This window comes from Mercenaria mercenaria, chromosome 9 (genome assembly GCF_021730395.1).
Source record: "Mercenaria mercenaria strain notata chromosome 9, MADL_Memer_1, whole genome shotgun sequence".
In the NCBI taxonomy this organism is placed as follows: domain Eukaryota; kingdom Metazoa; phylum Mollusca; class Bivalvia; order Venerida; family Veneridae; genus Mercenaria; species Mercenaria mercenaria.
In genome coordinates, this window is record NC_069369.1 from 23,147,845 (window position 1) to 23,171,898 (window position 24,054).

Below are 24,054 nucleotides of genomic sequence, written 5' to 3' on the forward strand. Positions count from 1 at the left end.
AAATAGTCTCAAAAGATCATTTAAACTTTGTGTTCTCTAGAATGCAAAATTACAAATTATAATTGTGTTCCTCTTTGTTTGTTTTGTTTTACAAAAGTCTCTAGTACAATTCAACGAAACTGTCTCAAAAGTTCGTGAAAGTCTATCTACAGTACAGAGTTTTGAGCTATAGCTGCGAGTGCGACAACCTCCTTCTCTTCCAATCGCGTAAGCCCACGCCCCCCCCCCCCCCCCCCCCCGCACCCCCACCCCGCACACACACACGCACATGAACACACACTTCCGGCAGCAAGTGCAGGTTGTTAGTAAATATATTTGCTGGAATAACAGTTTGATTATTCGTCAAGCAGCTAATACTGCTTTCATTTAATCTTTTTATACCTAGCCATTGCTTGCCTGTCTTTTATAGTTATAATAAGGTGTAATGTATTAAAAGCCGACATATTAAAGGTGACGTATGATACATTGAAGATATTGTCATATATACAAAAACACATATAGATAATCGCAATAATTTGAGTATAAACAAAGTGTCTTTTCTTCGAAGAACATAGAACGTTTTCATGTGTCTTCACTGATAAGGCTTGAACCTCTTCATCCTGCAACAATGTATAATTACGTGAAAATTATAAACTTACACGGAATAATTAATTTAAAAACTTAGTAAAGATGGAAATTTCAGTTTCTGTCATATGGAAGCCGTCAGGAGTCATTTGATCATAGAACTTCTGACTTAGAGCCTTAACCTTAAAACTTTTGATTTTACGGTTGATATACAAAATCACCTGCATGTGGTGATTCAGGTGATAATTTGATTTTGTCTTATTACGATTTCATTATTGGTAATAACTTTGACGATAAGGTACGTACTTCTAGAATTAGAACTTGATGGCTTATATACGAAGGTAGCATTTTTTTGTTGTTGATTTTTTTGGATGACGATTTGACTATATCATTTTAAGAATATATGAGCCGCACCATGAGAAAACCAACATAGTGGGTTTGCGACCAGCATGGATCCAGACCAGCCTGCGCATCGGCGCAGTCTGGTCAGGATCCATGCTGTTCGCTAACAGTTTCTTCAATTCCAATAGGCTTTAAAAACGAACAGCATGGATCCTGACCAGACTGCGCGGATGGGAAAGGCTGGTCTGGATCCATGCTGGTCGCAAACCCACCATGTTGGTTTTCTCATGACACAGCTCATATTGTTTGTTATTTGATAAGGCCTGTATTGTTATCCTTATCAACTTAAAACTTAATTGATAACAACGCAGAAGGTAGAGCAAAGAACTTAGAACCTAGAATTAAGAACTTAGAAAAACAAGACTTACACACTACCATTAAGATGTAACAAACATTTCTTGTACAAAGAAGCTTCAGTATTACGTTTCACAATCATTTAAAAGACATTTTGATCTGTACAAACATGGATATCAGAGTTGTGAGATATAGTATGAATCACTGGTCTGTTGCAAAGTCAAACATTTAAAGCGTTTCTAGTCAAGTCATGTCAAGTCAAGTCAAATAGTTTATTTTTATCTTTCTGTGTTTTAACATGCACCATTACATATTGCAAATGGTACTCTTGCACAGAGCATGTAAAACCTTAAGTAAAGAACTGTTTGGTCCTACAGTATAATAAAAAACAAAAATTCATTAAAACCAATTTCCAGCAAGACCGGATTCTTGTAGTGATGTCATATATTCAACATTGTTTTGGTCTAATTTATGTGTTAGGCCAGTATCAAATGTCAATTTAGCTTACTTTACATTGTTTTAATAGCTTAAGTTTGCAGGAATGATTCACTGCATCTAAATTCTATTCCTAATTGTTTCGTTCTAAATTCTAGGTTCTAAGAGCTCATTTACAAACGATAACTTTTGAACGTAGGTTTCCAATGGATTAATGCGCCAGCCCAAAATTATAGCAACTGATATCTGTAACAAAGTATGAGCCATACATCGTACAAATTAAAGAAATGCAAGTATGATTTGTTCATCGACAATTACCTTTGTGCTCTAAGACATTGGTTCTGAATCGTACGTTTTGGGTCCAAATTACAGCTGCACTATTTTTAAAATAATGATCGAAGATACTGTGCAATACACGACATTTTGTTTCATGTTCTAGAATAAGGAAAGAAATTAAATAATGTAACCGTGCCTATATATGCTCAGTACATCTATAAACGCATCTTTTCCCCTTGATTTTTTCATACTTTCCTTGAACATGTATATTTGAATTTTATGTAAAGTAACACATTTATAATGAATTTGTAAAAAATGTACCTGTAATAACTTTACTTATAAATTAACGACCAACAAGGCGAGCCACGACAAAAGATGCCAACATCAAAGGAAAGAAGATGGTGCTAAAACTGGCAGAACCATACATCTGTAAATAATCAAAATATACCATTTTTCTAGTTTGAAAACTTTATCATTTCCCTTTGAGAGATAAGAAGCATAAAAACTATTCTATTGTCATATATTGGTGTATGTTAGCTGTTACATAAAAATTGTATTTTAGTAAATAATATGTATTTGATTCATTTCTAAACAAGTTTTAAGGATAAAACGTGATTACTCAGTAATCATCATTTCTAGTCTTTTGGGGTCGTTTGAACCCATTCAATGTTATTGTATTGTAGAGCTCTACGCCCGCTTAGCTCAGTAGGTACAGCGTTGGTCTACGGATCGCGGGGTCGTGAGTTCGATCCCCGTGAATATTTGATAAACGATATTGTGTCTTAAATCATTAGTCCTCCACCTCTTATTCATGTGGGGAAGTTGGCAGTTATTTGCGGAGAACAGGTTTGTACTGGTACAGAATCCAAGAACACTGGTTAGGTTAACTGCCCGCCGTTACATGACTGAAATACTGTTGAAAAACGGCGTTATACCCAAAACAAACAAAACAAACAAACTTCACATGGTGCCACGTGTCATTGATTTGCACATTGCATTATCTCTGATGAGTAAACTCAAGAAAACCAAGTCTTCTTTGTATTACTTGGTTTCTATGCTTTCAAAGGATGTTTAAAAAGATTATTACATTTAGAGCTAACTGTGCACATAACAGGCACACTAAGAAGCACGCTGATACATAAATCTGAATATAATCTGCAAAAAAACGATCCATAAAGTCATGTGAAAATAATAGCAGACAGATTAAGGTCTAACAATGAAAGTTTATGACACGTGCAACATCTGTCCTGACCCCTAGCTGCGGCCTGTTATACAAAAACTTTAAAACGACATAATGACCGTAAGGACAATGAATTATACTTATTCCAAACACGATGATACCTTTTGCGGCCGCAACATGGCACATAATAGATTGCTGCTACGACAGTTAATAAAATCTACAAGAAATTCATCTGAAGCATAGGATGCAATCAAGCAAAATAATAACAGACACTGTTGGAGTTTTTTTAGTTTGTCCGTGATGAATACAGCAACACACTTAATCATTGTTCAAGAAGCAAACAGAACGGGTTCCAGTCACACCTACATTTAGGAACGAAAAAAAACTTACTACTTTTTTTGTCCCTATCCATGAAATTTATTACAAAATTTATCAATTGTTTTCTTGTTCTGTTTATCATGTTATTCACGCTATTTTGCTGCTCTTACATCATTAGAAGTATCTATATTCTTCTTGTTTGTTTAAAAAATTGTGCGTAACACCCACACAAGCGCGCGTGCACACGCACACGCACACACATACACACACACACACGCGCGCGCGCACACACAGAGAGAGAGAGAGAGACAGACAGACAGAGAGAGAGAGAGAGAGATACGGTTCTACCCCTTTTAGCTTTGCAAATAAATATATCACCATTTTTTTTAATCTGAAAGGTCCTCAGATCTATCAGGTCTATCAGGGCTGTTATATTTCGATCTTTTCAGATCGTTCAGCACGACATTTATGCCGTGTGGTACTGTTTAGTTTCTTAGTTTGAACATTTCGGCCTGGGTTTTTCCATACTCCCGCTTTCATAGCTTTGAGTATTGTATAATTACCCCTTGGATATCGTGCCTGCTTTTTAATTTTGTCTTCTGGCAGTTTCTGTGATATGCAGGCTCTAGAACCTCAGATCCCCTTTCTAAATTCCACTTTGTTTAGTTCTTCCCATTGTTTTCTCGTTTAGGACAAACCCATTTTTCAACTAGAGACCATACGCCGCTTTTCATGGAATTACATGCAAGTGTATCATTGAAGGATCCATGTGCATCGCCTTATGAACACATATGCGGATGTCTCTAAATTACTTTTGTACTTGTACTTGTAGCATGCGTAAATGTTGATTTCTGCTCAACCCGGGGCTAGAGGGCGTGGACGGTAGCATGCAGTTCTACTACCGTCCATGAACAGGTTCAATTAAACCGAGCCTGCAACATTTTCGTTTTTGTCGTGTTGAGTGACCTGTGGAGTTTCCACTTCTCCTATTTCAATATAGCGTCTGGGATCATGGAGTCTATTCAGTACGTGTGTAATAGAATTTCGTTTAAGCGTTTAAGCCTATGTCAGGGGACGTGACGGGTTTTGCACTTCTAGTTGCTTCTCATAAACAGACCCAGTCAAAGCGAGTCTGCTATCATATATATTTTGGTTGGCTATATTCTAAACTTCTACGGGTATTCTTATAGGTATTATTGACTATCACAATAGGAATCTTTAAAGTCTTCCCGTACTAGGGGGTTACATTTGATTCCATCAAACCTAGTCTGCTATTATTTTGCCTTGTTGCACCTTCTTATATACTTCATTATTCATAAAGATAATAGAAAGTTGGATTGGGACTTTTTGTAACTAAATAAATGTACGGTCATCATATATATACAAAATCGTACCTGATCGTGCCATTCATTTGGCTCTGATGTATGAGTGGCCGCTGTTGGCCATTCCTTTTCGGTTTTCGCCCACTCATCACCCATATCATCCCAGGTCTCTTCCGCTTGAGCTTTAAAAATAAATACATAACTCATTTTCAAACTGTTTTGATGTGTTTTACTTTATCGTCAAAAACGATCTTGCCTGGATTTTTTTTTTCATTGTAAATTTCAGCTATTTTGACACAACTTTAATGTAAATTTAACAGATTGTAAAAAATCATGGTTTCTTATTTGACACTAAAACAACATTATCTTAAAAAGTTGTAATTTTTACTGTTTTTCGAATTTCTTAAGGAAAATGCTTTAATAGATTTGAAGGATCACAGAGTTATGTTTTCACCTTAGCCATCGCAAAAAATGTCGTGGGTAGACAGATAACAGATAAAAAGACATATTGTACATGTTTCAGTATACTGAAGTCAATTTGCCGTGTCGGTATAGTTTTTTTTTCAATACCTATTTAATCGCTTTGTAAAGGGACATTTAAGAATAAAACCTATCGGTTTGAAATCCAAAACTGTGTCGATGTGTGATTCTTACCAGTATTAATATGTTTTATGTGTACTTGTATCTCAGATTCGATATTACGGGTCTTGTTTACATTCGTCTCGATATTTAGTTGACTATGCAATATGTTGTATTTATCAGATGTATGAGCCCGCCATTTCACGTTACGTCTTCTTACGTTACGTAACTTCCGTTTTACCTATTTATCTTGAGGGACCTCCGAAGTGGTTATGGTCACTGAATTAAAATCACTTGCCCCTCACCAATGTGGTTTTAGCCTACTTTATAAGTTATAATGTTTTAAAATAGATTAATCACCGAAATCAGCAATAGGGAAAATTCTGGTTTCCTCCCCTTTCAAAACCTTAGACCCTGAAGACAATATTGGCATACCTAGTAAAAGGCAAGACCCTTTGGGAAATTATTAATACTGCAAGACCGAATAATATTTTAAGTTTTGTCAATCCACGGGCCCATAAGAAAATTGTTATCCATTATGAAAAAACATTTTCATAAAGAAACTAGTCTACTATTACTGCAAGCATGTTCCCTACATTAAAGTTTGAAATTTTTACTAAAAGGTATGGGTAAGAATATTCGTTTATCCATTACCGCCGCTTTTCGTAAAGAAATATTGTTTATCCAGTTACCCCGCTTACGTAAAGGAAAATCCGTTTATCCAGTTTCCGCCGGGTTACGTAAAGATATTTGTTTTAAGTTACGCCCCTTACGGAATAGAACAAGACCCTCCCAGAATTATATTTGTTTTAACCCTAACGGGAAATGCAGGCCTTTTAAGAAAAATTTGGGTAATTAATTGCCAAATGGTTATCAGCTACTAAAATGCATTGATCCTAAACGATACTGTTTGGTCAATCCTTTAAACCAATATGCAGGGTCCATAAAAAAGATATGTCCATCTGTTTGTGGAAAAGCGGGACCAATCAAAAACGTATTTGGTTATCAACTTACCGAAAAGCATAACCCGCGATAAAACTATTTGGTTCATCCACAAATTGAGAAGCAAGACCGACAAAGAACATATTTGTCCAGTTATTTATTGAAAAGCAGGACTCGTAACAAATATTACCGGTTATCAAACTTCCATAATGCAAGACTCATAAAAGAAATACATTACAATCTACTTTGAATATGACTATTATGGAAAATCCTTCATTTTCTGCTTACCGAAAAACAAGACCTATGAAGAAAATATCAGTCTACTTACCGAAATGAAGGAAGACAAAACCCACAATCACAATGATGTTCATCATTTTTCTGAAAGGCAAATGGTTACCTGTCTTTTAAATTTCCAGGTTTGTTAATGTAGGTTTTTTTTTCTCTATAAGATAACCTCCAGAGAAAGCGAACAGTCCCTAAGCAAAACGTAGTTTCAAAATTAACATTTCCAATGGGTGGTTAAACTTTATCTATTTTTTTATTTACGAAGATATTTCACAATACCATCGGTGTTTTTGTTATTTTTAAAATTAAGAATATTCAAAGGGGCATTAAGCAGTCTTGTGGTGTCTTATATACTCGAAAACCGTTCCATAGTTAAATCTTATACATTTATTGACTAAACTTCATGATCACCACATGTACGGTTTCAGTTTTGGGCAAAAAGAACAGAAATATCATAATGTTTTTATTATTGACATTGGAATACACGACTATTGTAATAGCTAAATACGTGTGCACGCGAGGTAAGTCGTCATGACCCTTTCTAAAGGAAATCGAAGTGAAGACCTTTTCGATAAGGATTCAAGTCTGGAAGATCTTATTATTATATTATTATTAGTGCGCGCAAATATAATTCATAAAGTGCACCGGATTTGTTAGCTAGTACTTTGAGTATTTTGATTTTAGTGCAACGAATTTTATCTCGCACGTATAGTATAAAACATATTGTCAATTTTGCACCATAAAAATCACACTGTAATACTTTTTAATTAAAATATTATTCATACCACACTTTTTAAAGCAGGAAAATTTCAAGTAGAAATAATATTTAATGTGATTTAAAATTCACCTAAACGATGTCCATGATCGACGTGAAGATGTAATTTAGCTATTAGTAAATTCACTCGAATAAAATTGCAATTAATCACGAAAAAAAAAAAGAAGAAAATATTAAAATTGCATAACAAACAAAATTACTTACAAATTGTTTCTTTACCCCTTTTTAGATTAACAAATGGAAAGCGTAATTTAAAAGTGGGAACGCTTGAAAAGAGGCGGGTCAAATAAAATGGAATAATTAAAGATTGCTTATCCTATTATTATCCAGTTAGTAAGAGGTCCGACCGTTAAAGGTAAATAGTCAACACTTTTTAATATCTTATTTTGATAGAGCTTGAAAGAGCTTGTTAAAACAAGAAAACTTCTAAAATGGAAATCGGGCTTCAACAAAAAGATATATCTATTTCAATATTGTTATTGTAATGAACAGGCAGCCATTTGAACACAGTGACGTCATTGTTTTTCCCGTCATAAAAGCATTACCAAATATGGCAGCTATTGCGAAAGTATGTTAAAAAAACTACATGTATACCTTTTGTTTGTACATAGTCCTATTTTCTTTGTTTCTCGCTTCACAAAGTTATTTCTAAATTTTGTTTTTCAAATATTGCATCTTCGCCTTAAAGCGTTTATCGTATTCGAATCTTGGTCATACACCGTGCATTTCAATGACATATAAGCTGAAATTATAAGATACAAAAAAAACAACTTTGTTTAAAGTAATAAACATTAACTATCAGTTTTTTCCGACAATATCATGAAAATATTGTAAAACAATCACCTGTATGGATAAAACAATACAATTACCTAAAATAAAACAGCTAAATTAAGCTAGGAGAGTACGAAACTAAGCTAAATACATGCCAAATACATGTAGGTATTAAAAAGTATCTGACATTGATATAAGAATGACCCCTGCACAACGGTGATTATAGATTTATGATCGAATTAATCATAATATTGCTTATAGACAGATCATATAATAGATATCTACATACACCCAAGTAACTGTTTCGGACTCATGAAACTTTGAGTATTTGACACTACTAAGAAACCACCACAGAGTGACCACCCGCTTAGCTCAATAGGGAGAGCGCACATCTACGGATTAAGGGGTCGTGAGTTCGATCATCGGATGGGGCGTATGTTCTCCTTGACGATTTGATAAAAGACTTTGTCACTAAAATTATTCGTCCTCCGCCTCTGATTCATGTGGGGAAGTTGTCATTTACAGGTGTGTACTGGTACAGAATTCAGGAACACTGGTTAGTTTAACTGCCCAACAAACAAACCATCACTGAATGGATTTTTAGCTCACCTGTCACAAAGTGACAAGGTGAGCTTTTGTGATCGCGTGGTGTCCGTCGTCCGTCGTCCGTCCGTGCGTCAGTGCGTCCGTGCGTCCGTAAACTTTTTCTTGTGACCACTCTAGAGGTCACATTTTTCATGGGATCTTAAAAGAAAGTTGGTCAGAATGTTCATCTTGATGATAATCAGGTCAAGTTCGAACTGGGTCACGTGCCATCAAAAATAGGCAGTAGGTCTAAAAATAAAAAACCTTGTGACCTCTCAGAGGCCATATATTTCACAAGACTTCATGAAAATTGGTCAGAATGTTCACCTTGATGATATCTAGGTCAAGTTCAAAACTGGGTCATGTGGGGTCAAAACTAGGTCAGTAGGTCTAAAAAAGAAAAACCTTGTGAAACCCCTTAGAGGGCCCTATTTTTCATGAGATCTTCATGAATATTGGTCAGAATGTTATCTTGATGTATCTAGGTCAAGTTCGAAACTGGGTCACGTAGGGTCAAAAACTAGGTCATTTGGGCTAAAAATAGAAAAACCTTGTGACCTCTCTAGAGGCCATATTTTCAATGCATCTTCATGAAAATTTGGGCAGAATGTTTATCTTGATGTTATCTAGGTCAAGTTCGAAAAATGGGTCACGTGGGTTAAAAATAGTCAGTAGATCTAAAAAAAAGAAAAACCTTGTGACCCTCCTAGAGGGCCCTATTTTCATGAGATCTTTAGAATATTGGGTCAGAAAAGTTCACCTTGATGATATCTAGGTCGATTCGAAAAATGGTTCATGTGGGGGGCAAAAACTAGGTCAGTAGATCTAAAAATAGAAAAACCTTGTGACCTCATTATTGGCCATATTTCTCAAAGGATCTTCATGAAAATGGTCAGAATGTTCACCTTGATGATATCTAGGTCGAGTTCGAATCTGGGTCATGTGCGGTCAAAAACAGGTCAGTAGGTCTAAAATTAAAAAAACCCTTTTGACCTCTCTAGAGGCGATATTTTCAATGGATCTTCATGAAAAATTTGGTCGAATGTTTTCCTGATGATATCTAGGTCAAGTTCGAAACTGGGTCACGTGGGGTTAAAAACTAAGGGCAGTAGATCTAAAAAAGAAAAACCTTGTGACCCTCTAGAGGCCATATTTTCATGAGATCTTCATGAATATTGGTCAGAATGTTCATCTTGGATGATATCTAAGTCAGATTCAAAACTGGGTCACGTTGGGTCAAAACCCAGGTCAGTAGGTCTAAAATAGAAAAAACCTTGTGAACCTCTCTAGAGGCCATATTTCTCCATGGATCTTCATGAAAATTGGTGAGAAGTTCAGCTTGATGATATCTAAGGTCAGGTTCGTAACGGGTCATGTGCGGGCAAAACTAGGTCGATGGTTCGAAAAAATAGAAAAACCTTGTGACCTCTCTAGAGGCATAATTTTTTACGAGATCTTCATGAAAATTGGTGAGAATGTTCACCTTGATGATATCTAGGTCAAGTTTAAAAGTGGGTCACGTGCCTTCAAAAACTAGGTCATTAGGTCAAATAATAGAAAAAGCTTGTGACCTCTCTAGAGGCCATGTTTTTCAATGGATCTTCATGATAATTGGTCAGAATTTTTTATCTTGATGATATCTAGGTCACATGTGCTCAAAAACTAGGTCACTATGTCAAATAATAGAAATAACGATGTCATACTCAGTTGAACACTGGGTCATGTGGAGATAGGTGAGCGATTCAGGACCATCATGGTCCTCTTGTTCTTATTTAGTCATGGAAGTAATTATATGTTGAATCAATAGCCAAACTTTCTTGAAAATTGACAGGACAAAAGTCCGACAATTCCAATAAGAGTGTTAGTCTGCATGGACTGTCATTAATTCACTCTTAAAAGTGTTATTTAACATTACTAGTATACTGAAATTATATACAAATGTATTTTTTCTGTTTTATAAAGTATATCAAATTTTGCCTCTTCACCCCTTCACACAAATCAAAATAAATGGGACTTTATTTACAACTTTGAAGTTATCGACAGTGCTTCAAGTTGACAATAAATCATATTGTCACATAAAAGCTTGTTAGCTCGACTATTCGAAGAATAGTCTAGCTATTTTACTCACCCTGGCGTCGGCGTCGGCGTCGGCGTCACACCTTGGTTAAGTTTTTGCATGCAAGTACATACAGCTATCATTTAAAGGCATATAGCTTTGAAACTTATTTTTTCTTTTTCTAGGTCAATTACCAACCTCACTGGGTCAAGTTCCATAACTCTGACATGTATTTTGAGCAAATTATGCCCCCTTTTGGACTTAGAAAATTCTGGTTAAAGTTTTACATGCAAGTTACAATCTCCAAAACTAATGCAGATATTGAATTGAAACTTCACATGTGTCTTCGGGGTTATAAAACTAGTTGACGGCGGCAAGTCCCATAACTCTGATATTCATTTTGGCCAAATTATGCCCCTTTTTGAACTTAGAAAATTCTGGTTAAATTTTGCGTGCAAGTACATACAGCTAGTACTAAAAGGCATATAGATTTGAAACTTATTTTTTTTCTTTTTCTAGGTCAATTACCAACCTCACTGGGTCAAGTCCCATAACTCTGACATGTATTTTGAGCAAATTATGCCCCCTTTTGGACTTAGAAAATTCTGGTTAAAGTTTTACATGCAAGTTACTATCTCCAAAAGTAATGCAGGTATTGAATTGAAACTTCACATGTGTCTTCGGGGTTATAAAACTAGTTGGTAACACCAAGTCCCATAACTCTGACCTTCATTTTGGCCAAATTATGCCCCCTTTTGGACTTAGAAAATCCTGGTTAAAGTTTTACGTGCAAGTACATACAGCTTTTACTAAAAGGCATATAGCTTTGAAACTTATTTTTTATTTTTCTAGATCAATTACCAACCTCAACTGGGTCAGGTCCCATAACTCTGGCATGTGTTTTGAGCAAAGTATGCCCCCTTTAGGACTTAGAAAATTCTGGTTAAAGTTTTACATGCAAGTTACTATCTCCAAAACTAATACAGTTATTGAATTGTAACTTCACATGTGCCTTTGGGGTTATAAAACTAGATGATAGCAGCAAGTCCCATAACTCTGATATGCATTTTGGTCAAATTATGTCCCCTCTTGAACTTAAAACTCTTTTGATATTTAACCTTTTTGGGTAATATTTTCCTGCTTCTGGGACAATATTTCGAATAGTCGAGCTTGGCTGTCTTACGGGCAGCTCTTGTTTTACTATTAAACTGTTAGAGATAGAAGTTTCCCTGGTTCTTTAGCGTATCTGGTTTAATGTACCCACTCATCGGACTCCCAGCCGAACGTTAGCAAATTTAACTGGAGAAGGGGCTTGAACTCACGATCCCTGATTTCGTAGTTTAAAGTTTTACCATTTGACTGGACCATTGTGTCCCTTCTTTACGTAGTTAATAATAATGAGTATCGTCTTCAGAAAACATCTTTGGTTTGAATAGCTTGGACCAATTCTGTATAAATCAGTGAGTTATCTTTTTGTATCCCGCTGTTATTTAATTAACCCTTTTATTACAAAGATATTAATACATTGTATCTGATTGTCGGCTTTCAAAGCATCCCGGAGTTATGTCTATCACATATATTGTTCATGATATTAATATGTCCTTATTTCGTTCCAAACTGATATTTTCTATGATAGCGAAATGTCCTGAATTCGTTGTCATATTGATGTTGTCTATAATAACGAGACGTCCTTATTTCTTGTCTAGCAAGTGCGTGGTAGCAAAGACGAATACTAGTATGTTCTTTTTCAAAGAAACTCTAGACCCTCATCTAAACTTTTGGCATACGTCCTCTCCTTGAACATATTTTACTATATCCGTGACATCTGAACACAGAATAAAGTGATCAAACTAACGTAGAAATCAGTGTTATTAACACGGAGGTATAACTAAAAAGTATATGCCAGTATTGTTGTCGCGGAGGTGTTTCCCTGAACTTTGTTGTCTTTATTTTTGACTGTTGCATGTAATTTTACAAAATGTTTATACCAATCCGCAAATGCTTGACTCTTTCCCCGACATTTTTTCAGCCAATCCTAGACAGTTCCCTTCCGACTGCATCACCTGACCATAAAGAATCATTGCTGATTCTGTTAAATATTATGTTATATTTCCTACATTTTCTTCATTCTAATATATGAAGGTTTTCTTCTCTCTGATATAAATATGCGCGGCTAATTTTATTGAATAGCTTTTTCTTAGTGCATCCATCATTATCCGTAAGAGGTTCACCATATTCCCAAGATGAAACACGGAAGAAACTTGGTATGTGAGAATGGAAATCACGTTGCAGGATACAACCACAACCTTTGCTATTCTGCTGAAAGTTATTTTTCTAAATTGTATTCATCGAAGAAAGCTGTGAGGTTTGTTAGCACACTCTAGATCACCAGCTAATCCATTTGTCAGGGTTTTAATAAAATCCATGTAACAACTTCGCCCGGTAGGGGCCGCTAGAGCTAAAACTAGAACTACATTAAATGACTTTTTCTCATGAACCGCTTGATGGAACTTCATAAAACTTGATTTGTAGCATCATTATAAGGTCTTCGACCAACTTTGTTCATTTAGGGGTACATGGCACCTTTTATGGGCTGCTGATGCTAAAAAATAGAAATACTAAACAATGTACCTTCATATGGGAAAATTAGACCCATCGATTTTTCACACGAGTGAAAATATTTTATATAGCGCAAAGAAGGAGCCGTTTACTTTATTTAAATTCATGGAAAAAGTATTATAGATATTTTAGCTTTGCAAACGATGTGAGAATATTCAATGCATTGTCTTTCTTATGAATATTTTATTTTAAAAATGAATTTAAAAGAAAATGGTCTTTTTGCGTATACTTTATGTCTGTCTATCTACAATTAGAAATTTAGTAACATATGGATAATTTGCTGAAATTTCTTCTGTTTAACAAAGAATAAATAGATTCTTATGTGTGCTTAAAGACCTTTGCAAACGACTTAGTAATCTATATTCATTTAGCTATTGTTTCATACTAATTTCAGTTTTCTAGGTGAAGAAGAAAATGGTCTTTTTTAAGCATTTTGCAGATGAGTATAGGTTTTTTTTTTCCTTATCGGAAAGACTCGAACATTCTCGTATGTTTCCGTCAATTCTTACGGAATTTAAGCTCCTTAACGGTAAAGACTGATATCTTCTCACCCGCTAAACAGCACACATGTACGGATTTATAAATTAGTGGACGCTCCATAATATGATTTTTTTACAGCCAATAGTCAATTTTAAACAGCTTGAGGATCGAAGTTCAAAATTTTAAAAAGAAACGTTGAAATTTTAGGCGGCATATTTTGGGCAAGTTAGAAGTAGAAAATCAAAATTCAAATTTTGAAAGGATGATGTTGAATTTCGCTTACATTGAATTTCGCACAGACTCGGATATCGAAATTAAAATAAAAAGAATTCGTCGAATTTCGAGGCAGAATTGAAATTAGATCCAGCAGGATGACCGAAATTCAAATATTTTGAGGGGTGCGGTCGTCCAGTGAATAATGTGTCGGCCGCTCAACCCAGAGGTCGTGGGTTCGAGCATCCGTGAAAGGGGTCACGACCATGACTTCTCATATGACACCAGTACTGGGTTTTCCCGGAAGCTGGCTGTTTAAAAGATAGATTCACAGTCAATACCAGTTTTAAATTCGACTGCTTTGAAAATTCGAGCATGCTTGAAATATAATACCGAGAATAATCTATTTAGATTTTTAACAAGGAGCTGTGTTCAATAAACGCCTGATGCCCCCGGTGGCATCCTTGTCGATACAAAGCAACCTAAGTCCAAAACGAGGTCAAGTTCAAGGTCAAGGTCAAACTGAGGTCAGGTGATGTCTGAAGATGAGGGATGGTCACAGGTTACATCTGCATTAGTATCAAGTCATTCTAGTAAGGGGTATTGATGCTTGACGAAACCATTTGGTTAACCTCGTACGGATGGACGGACGGACGGACAGACGAACGAACGGACGAACGGACGGACAGGACAATCACTATATGCCTCCCGCATCAGTAGATGCCGGGGGCATAAAACTTGAATTTCGATCATTGTCATTGTTTGGTTTTATAATAATGTGTTGTTGAGAATACCGTTATAAATGGTATTCTGATTAAACCATCAACAGCCATTTAGGTTTCTATTTTCTAATCTATCTTTGCAATCACTGTAAATTAGACTTAACAATATCCCTAAATCCATATGATCAAAAGTATTAATGTAACGGTACATTGGCGAAGAAGGGTTAGACATCGGCCTGAAATACGGAGTAGGCCGAAAACTAGCGAACAGTCCCGACAGCCGATTTACCTGGCCAAACGTATTATCGGCTTTTGTGGTGATTTTCACGATGGGTCTAATTTTCCCATATGTAACTGATTTCTTCTCATGTAACATTTGATGGATCTTCATCGAACATGGTGTGAAGCACCAAACTTGGTTTGTAGCATCACTGTAAGGCCTTCTCACATTTTTTAAGTCTTACTCAGTTTGACCCTTTTATGGGTCACTACAGTTTAAATGGGAAAAAAAATTAAATAATGTTCAGTTTTTTATGAAACACTGGCTGGATCTTCATCAAATTTGGTTTTCAGTAAGTAAGTAAGTAAGTTTTATTTGGCACAAGTGTACATGACATGGCAATATAGCGATAAAACAAATGACAAATCAATGCATATTGTAAGGTCCACGCAAAAACTTGTTCAAATGGGAGCAGCTGGCCTCTTTTGGGGCCCACTATAGCTAAAAATAAAAATAAAAACTCTCATGAACTGCTTAACGGTTTTCATGAATCTTTGTCAGTAGTGTCTTTGTAAGGGACTCTCCCAAATTTGTTCGAATTGTTCTGCTTTGTCCCACTTAGGGGTCACCAGAGCCAAAAATAGAAAAAAATGTGGGGAAATATTATCTTAAAGTTTGTTTTAATGATAACGCATTTTTGGGCCATAGAAAAAACTTTTAAATAACTTTCAATGAACTTCTTAAAGGATGTTCACAAAGCTTAGTCAGAAGCAAGGTCAGATAGTAAAGGTCTTATTCAGGTGAGCGACATAGGCCCATTTGGGCCACTTGTTGTTGAAAGTGTTATATTTAATGCAATTTTTCAAACGTATTAAATGTATTTCAATAACGTATAGAGATCAATGAACATAACCGTTGTTCCTGGAATCAGGAAATTATAAACTTATTCTTGGCTAGTAATATTAACAATATCCCACCTGAACCATAGACGGAAGACGATGACCTAGTTGTGATGTGATCATTCAATCTTTATAAAGAACTTATTTCTCGCACCAGAATTTCTGGTTGGAATGTTCATGTTGTACTTATGGCGCTAAACAGGCGGGTGACGATAATGAAAATGTAACCGTGGAATATGATTTTAATGGTATTATAACTATAATTTTCCAAACTGAACCACGTTTTAACTCATGCACGTAGTGGCAGCTTTGTAATTAGAACCATGTTCTATGGTAATATAATTCAGTCTGATGTTCTTAAAAGTGTTCTATGCTACACAAATAAATGGCCTGTCCAGGTACTTCTGAATCAGCTGTGATACCGTGGAACCGTCAAACAAGAGGTTGTGAGTTCTCACATGGACGCGGCAAACGTCAGAACTTAATTCGATTAACTAACATCTGAAAAATGCTCGTCATCAGCCTCTATTAAAAGTATATAGTAAGTTACCTAAATCGTTTTATTATTATTATTATTGTTTGTTTGTTTGTTTTTTAATTGACAGTCACTTGTATTAGATACCTGTTTCAGAATTGAATAAAATTTTAACATTTAACAACTAAAAATAATGGGTTTTAGAACGGTAAACATACTGGTAATTAACAAGCACAATTTATGCTTACTGGTAATTTCAAGATGTCCTGCAACACGGAACAAAGAAATCTAATCAATCCATCTTCAAAACAGGCATTTTGTGCAGAGAAAACTTTGTTTGTGCCGCTTGACTGTGCGGAATTCTATACCATTCTGTTTCACTTTACAATTTTCTTTTACAGTGTACAACTCTGTACAGTTTAACTCCGCAGTGTAGAACTATGTACAATTATGTTACTTAGTGCAGAATTATGTACAACTCTGTTCCACAGTGTAGAATTTTATACAAATCGAATTCTGTACAACTCTGTTACACAGTGTAGAATTCTGTACAACTCTGTTCCACAGTGTAGAATTCTGTACAATTCTGTTCCACAGTGTAGAATTCTGTACAACTCTGTTCCACAGTGTAGAATTCTGTACAACTCTGTTCCACAGTGTAGAATTCTGTACAACTCTGTTCCACTTCCATTTGGGCTGAAATTACACTACCGTCTTGTCTAGAAATGACACTAATATAACAGTTATTTTTATTAAAGCTTTGTTCGTACAACTCACGCCACAAATAAGCATTTGTATGCAATGAATCCCATAATAAGTATTGGTGCGGTGGCAGAGGAATAATCGTCAGAATGGCTTTTGCTGCTGTGATTACTGTATTATTGACAGAAGAAATTCATTAAGCTTGACCGACCGCGACTTGATGTATTTCCAGTACAACACTGAACTATAATCATTTCTGACTTCGTTTTATGGTTAGTATCTGTTCCGACGCACAAAAATCTTTATTGATGTAGTTTTGTTACATTGAGGGCATTGCCTATATTTACACATATCTACTTCGGTATTTACTCTGTCAATTTCAGTGATTATTAAGGTACGTCATCATGTTTGTTTTTAATGTATAGATAGGGTAAAGGAATGGTAATTAGAAACAGTTGTTCAAATAAGAGAACAAAGAATAGTAGCACACTATGAATTAAAAGTCATGACAAATTAAATCTACCAGCAAATTTTCTTACTTTTTTACTACTGTACATATGATATCACATAACTGATACAAATAATTTTATGAGTTCCAAAACTAACTTAAAATACTTTTTTATAGTTTTTATATCAGAGAATACTCTTCCTGTAAAACACTAAATTGTAACAAAAGTTGCACATTTTCATAATACAGACAAGTTTTTCTCTTCTTTTTTTTTAATGTATAAGTGGCTTACATCTATTACCGCAAGTTACAGAATAAACTGAATTTTAATCATATCTGTTTTTCACGCACACGAATGATACACTATCTTATTTATCTCATTGATTTTAGATATGTTAAATTTCCTGTTATACTTCAGAGCTGATAGTCTGTCTTTAACTACACTTGTCATTACGAAATATGCAATACTTTGTTTAAATAAAAGTTTAAATAAAGTTTGTTTTTATTTGCACTGTCTTGTCATTACAAAATATGCAATACTTGTTTAATTAAAAGTTGGTATCACTAAAAGATAACAGTTTTGTCAACCTGGTAAAAGTTTTAAATCTAAAGTTTTTACTTTAAATACCTGCATATTTTCTTTTGTTTGTTAGTTTTGGTTAAGCACCGCTTTGCAACAGAAAACCAGTCATGTAATGTTTAGCAGTTAACCTAACTAGTGTCCCTGGATTCTGAACCGGAAATACTCAGTTTTCTACAGGTAAGTGCTAAGTTCTCCGTATTATACAGGTGTAAGTCTATTGACTTCAGACACGATGTATTTAATGAATCGTCATGGAGAACAAAGACCTCATCCAGATATCTGACTCAAGACACTATGATTCTTCCTATTGAGCTAGGGTTGGTTTTGTATATGTTCTTATAATGCTACTACTAGTATTTCTAAAATTCAAAGACTATTTTTCATAAAAGTTGATTTGTACTCACAGGAAGACTGTATATATCAGCTGTATGATTATAATGAATGCACAGATTGATATTATTGTGTGTTTTATTGAAATTCCATCTAAAATTATAATTACATGGATGGTACAATATATATTTAGGCAATTTCTGGAATAACAGAAGAAAACTATTTTAAAACTTACCCCTAACAGTTTAGATAAATCAGTATGTGACAATTTTGGCTTCAATTTCTTCTTAAATATATATATATATATATATATATATATATATATATATATATATATATATATATATATATATATATATATATATATATATATATATATATATATATATATATATTAAAAAACACACAATGGTAGTGGTAACGTTTTTTAATGTATGTTACGGAAATAAATCACACTGTCTGACAAGTAAAGAAGCATAATATTGTATTATTATATTACAAAATAAGTAATGTTAATTGTGTTTCTTGAATATTTTCTAAGTAATTGATGCAATACAACAAGGTTGTTGAAATGGTTACGTAACATCTGTAATGTATGTTACATTATTATTCCTCCTTCGATTAAGTGTCTGCGAACATTATAGATCACATAAAAATTGTTATTTCATCGATAACAATTAATTATATCATTTTATTCAGTTTTAGTGGTCTCAGAATTTTATTCATTGTTTGTGACACTGGTTCATTTTATGCAAATTAGCTAAGCACACCCAGTAAAAAAAAATACATAAAATAACATAAGAGTAACAAGATAATATGATAAAAATCACTGAGAGACTTTCAGAACAGATCAAAACTTATTCATACATTTAAATTGATTTGAAACTTAGAAAATGTTGTGTGTTTTTTTTTTAAATTGTCATCTTGTGACATTCTCATTAATATTCATGAATATGTTAATTAGTTAATTCACATAAGAATGCTGCTGTTTTAAGGCCAATTTCTTAGCTCCATTTTGACACCATTTTTATTGTTTTATCACCAAAACTGACCAAGATATGACTGATTATCATCTATATGGTTGTCCTTTTCAAAAATGAACGGTTGCCACGGAAACAGTGAAATCATATATAATTCAAAAGAGTTTTTCATGGGAACATTTTTTATTTTGAAAGAATTGGTCCTGCCGAACAATTTGGTACCAATGAAAAAAGTCTAGGGGTGGGGCGAGGGTGCATGGTAGACGTTATTGGTCCCCGTACTACTAAAGAAGGTACATCAAATCCTGATTTTATGGGGATGTTGTTTACTAATTTCCTTGAATTTGAGTCATGGCACTTTCCATTCGTATTTTGTAGTTACATTTTTTTTTGTATTGAAAATGGTTACGATCCGACTGTTTTGACACAAATCGATGTGTGGAGTCCAACTCTTTTACAGATGGACGCTTTTCTATCCTCTTCCGTCGTGTTTGATGGAACCCGTGAAAGGACGTTCTTAAATACTACCGGTAGCGCGGTAGCGTGAGCTGTTTCAATATCTTATTTTGGCCTGTTTTGTTTAGCGGTTATAATGGTGTTTTTCTTGTTGCGTTGTTTTCTGAAAAGGCACATTCTAGTCTATACGTCTGTTAATGCGTCTTCAGGATTGCTTTATATTTAACATATTTAAACTTAATGAGCATTTTGTTCTTTACCAACTTAGGTTTTTGTTTTTGTAAGGGATTCACCTGACAGTGACACATTTTATTTACACTGTCCTGCAAGTTTTGAAAATGTGTGGGGTTATTTTCCAATAACAGTGATTATATGTTTATGATAAAATCGTTTTCCTTTTTTTCAATTATTTTATACAAATATAAAGGTAAGATCACTTTCATTACTATGACCCATTTCAGTGTCATGATATTGACAGACATTGCCTGTCAATAAAACCAAGTTAATAAGTTTACACTATAATTGTGATTTGTTACTGTTATTATTACTGTCATTATTATTACTATTATCATTATCATAAGCAGCAATAGCAAGTGGTAGTGGTAATTAATTTCTATTAAATCATTTGCGCACCTCTTCGTGATCTAGTGGAAACCCCTGCTGTGCTACTTGCTCTCCAATCAACTACCATTTCATGATCGCTGATAAGCAGCAGATAAGGACTTTAGGATGGTGACACTTATATTGTAATGGAACTAGACCTTTACTCTTGTTCTACTATTTGATCCACCATTTCCCTAACAAGCTCTTTTTCTTTCTAGATATAAAACGATACCACTGATATTACATAATCATTCCAGAGTATTCCAAGGTTGGTTATATAGGACCTTTTTAAACCTTCAAAATATGCTTGATTTGTTTTTAGATTTGTCATCAGAAAATATTTCGATGCAGGGCAGGGGAGTGGGGAAGTATTTTACAATTTTTTGTCAATTGTCAATTCACATGTCATGACTTTTTCCATAGGAAAAATACATTTTTGCCACAAAGTTTACATTATTCAAAATATTCAAAAACTTCAAAAGCATCTTTCTACCACCCTCGGGGACCTTTTGAGTGATATAGTTTATGTCTAGATCTTGCAGAATAAAGCTGCCATTTACGAAAAAAACGATGTTGTGGTTCAGGTAGAACAATTAAAGAGTATTCATGATACAGATACAGATACAAGTACAGATACAAATTTTATTTAAAGTCGGTGTTACATATATAGACAACATTATAGCTATTGGCCGACATAATTCATAATTTCAATGTGCACAGATCCTGATTATGCCAGGATGTTAGAAAACATTACTTATTTAATTAAATTAACGACAACGGTCCATTTTGGCCTCCTTTTGTCCATTTCGTTAAATTCATATCATTTCCGTGAAATAAATTTTGTTTCGTCTCTTTCGTATTTCATCGTTATTAGCATGACGGGAAATCGTATCGCCCAATCAAAAAGCGTATTACTGCGGGAATTTTGAATCCGAATTTAGAACTAGGAAAAAGGACAAAATAAATATAGAAAAATACACTTGATCCAGCCATGGAGTCCAGGTAAACTCAATATTTGTCAGTTGTAAATGAAGCTGTATAAATGTATAACGAAAAATATAACACATTAAAGGCGGAATTTGTTCTACTTGAAATTTCTAAAGTTCCGCTTCTAAGTTCTGTCCTAACGATATTTTTTTTTTTATAAAATTTTGAAACTTTAACATGTTTATTCACAGGAACCTGAAATTCTATCAATAATTAAGCCAACACAAGTCTTTATAAAAAAAGACACCCCTCTATATATAAAAAACACACTAGTTAGGAATGCAACGCATTCACACCCCACCCACCACACGAAAACAAGGAAAATTTCACAAAACAGAAGTGTGACTTGGTGGTGTCGTTATCTAAAGGCAACAAAAATATACCCAAAACTATGCTTACTAGTCACTGTCATTGTATTGACTAACACAAAATCAACAGTTTTAACATTTCGTTTGTCGTCGAAGCTATTGTGTGACGTCACGTTTTGCCTCGGAGATAATAAAAATACAAACTTGAGCATAATAATTTCCCAAAAGCAGGAAAGTAACTCGACCACTGACGCAAGCGATTAGAATAACAACAAGGTGAAGAAATCCCTGGTGAAGTCCCTAAAATGACTTCCTTCATGAAAAAAAACGCTGAATGCCAGAAATTCCAAACGAAATGTTTGTAATTCAGGGGGAGGGTAGGGTCATTGAGTTTGACTTCAAAGGTATTCTGGCCTAATGGAAGTGTATCAGATCCAGAAAGATTAAAATATAACTGAACTTCCACTTGGACAGAGCAGCTTTGAAGTAAAAGCTCAAAGTTAATTCCTTACTGAAAGGAAAAATGCATGTGGACCCTGCACTCGGCTACAACTTTCGTCAGCCTATTCAGACACTAAAATTTTGAGTTATATGTTAAAAGTGTCTCTGAAAGGAACTGTTTTACAATTAAAGTTTATTTACAAAGATAAATTGTTCTTACAAATAAACAGATGTTTGCTTTTCAGCGTAATCAAGGCTGTCCGCCGATGTAAAATCTCATTATAAAAAGAAAAAATTCCATTCATTTTGTTAAAATCTCATTGATTCAATGCAAATGGGAATTAATCTCATAAAGGTATCTGCCAAAAGTGATTCCTGTTTAGGGAATAAATGAACACTACAAACTTGATTTTTTTTTCTTTAAAAATGCACCATATAAACAAACTGATTTCGGGCAAGTAAAAATGTTTTCGGGCAAGTGGTTTTCTTAAGTTACTTGCCCAAAAGGGCAAGTGCTGAAAAAAATTAAGCCGAAGACTGTGTGTATTTTATACTTCTTTGCTTTACAGTATGAGTTTTGTGATGATAAATGTTATAAATTTGTGTTGTAAATGACAATCATGCTATGACCAGACTTCCGGAAAGTCGTCGGTCCAACAGACGTGACCGCAAAATTTTGGTGTGGGTCGCCGTTTTTAAACCCGGATGCAGTCCGACTGACCGGCATTTATTGTACTCCGAGAACCGCAACATCTCTGACAAAATGGCGTCATTAAAAAAATACCTGTGCCGAATCCAGAAATTAATGCGAAAACGCCTGCCGAACGTACAGAAAGCAAAAATGAGTACGAAATGAAGAGGTTCTATCTTGATATAAATGATAAATGGCGAAGATTCGTGCCTAGCTTGTAAAACAGCATGTTAAAACAGGGCTTTTCATCAGGAAATTGGGAAGAGGCCTTGGCCTTTCAGACTGGGAAATTTATTTGCGATAATTGTCCATTTTGGGAAAAATAATCAACTGGAAGTAAACAAAGAAAGACAGATTAAATTTATCTCCCCTGAAATACACAGATTAAAATCCAGGCCATGGAACATAACCGATTAGACTTGTAATGAGTTACATGTGGTTCTGTGCGTTGTTAGGTTATAGTGCGACAAAAAATCGATACCAGACAAACGCTTCCTCTGGAAATACTAAAATGTAAACAAAGTCCTAACCATCTGTTGGCATAATTTTGGGAAATCTTACCTTGCATTTTGGGAAATATCTCTGCCACAGTTGGGAAAAAATAGTATATTTTTGGATTGGAAAGTGGCCTTATATAGGCCTCTGTTATATAAGGATGAAAAGCCCTGTAAAATGGTAGCTTACTAAGGCTTTTTTGGTTCTGCATTACTAGTCCAGCCATTTTTCCCAACTTTCTGGAAGCCTGATGACAAAATTGAAAATATATGGTTATGCGTTCGTAATATTGAACTTTATCCCATATATGTTCCTTACCGTATAACCGGATCAGGCATTTACCAGAGCTCCAGATAAGCTGCGTATTTGCGTATTTACGCAAATAAAATTGCAGAAAACCCAATTGAATTCATACAGTGTGCGTACTGAAACGCAATTAAAATTCCTAATACCAAATTTGTACAAAACGCTAGATTTGACTGACTGGTTATACGTTACTGCAGAACAGGTTGCAATTTATCGGAAAAATCAGGGACTACCTTAGCCTGGAAATTTAGGGAGAAGTGACTTCTCCCTCCTTGGGAAACAGGGAGAAGTTTTGAAATTTTGGGAGAAGTT

The 24,054-nt window shown here is 34.8% G+C and overlaps 1 protein-coding gene across 5 annotated transcripts in view; it reads left to right on the plus strand.

Moving 5' to 3' along the window:
• Positions 1 to 21,431: 21,431 nt before the first annotated feature.
• The window catches only part of LOC123546042 (protein regulator of cytokinesis 1-like), a 39,916-nt gene continuing 37,293 nt past the window's right edge, over positions 21,432 to 24,054 (plus strand). For all 5 annotated transcript variants that reach the window (XM_053551022.1, XM_053551020.1, XM_053551019.1 and 2 more), the window contains exon 1: positions 21,432 to 21,516. In XM_053551022.1, the coding sequence (XP_053406997.1) occupies positions 21,506 to 21,516 (11 nt within the window). In that variant the 5' untranslated portion in view covers positions 21,432 to 21,505. The remainder of the gene's footprint in view (positions 21,517 to 24,054) is intronic.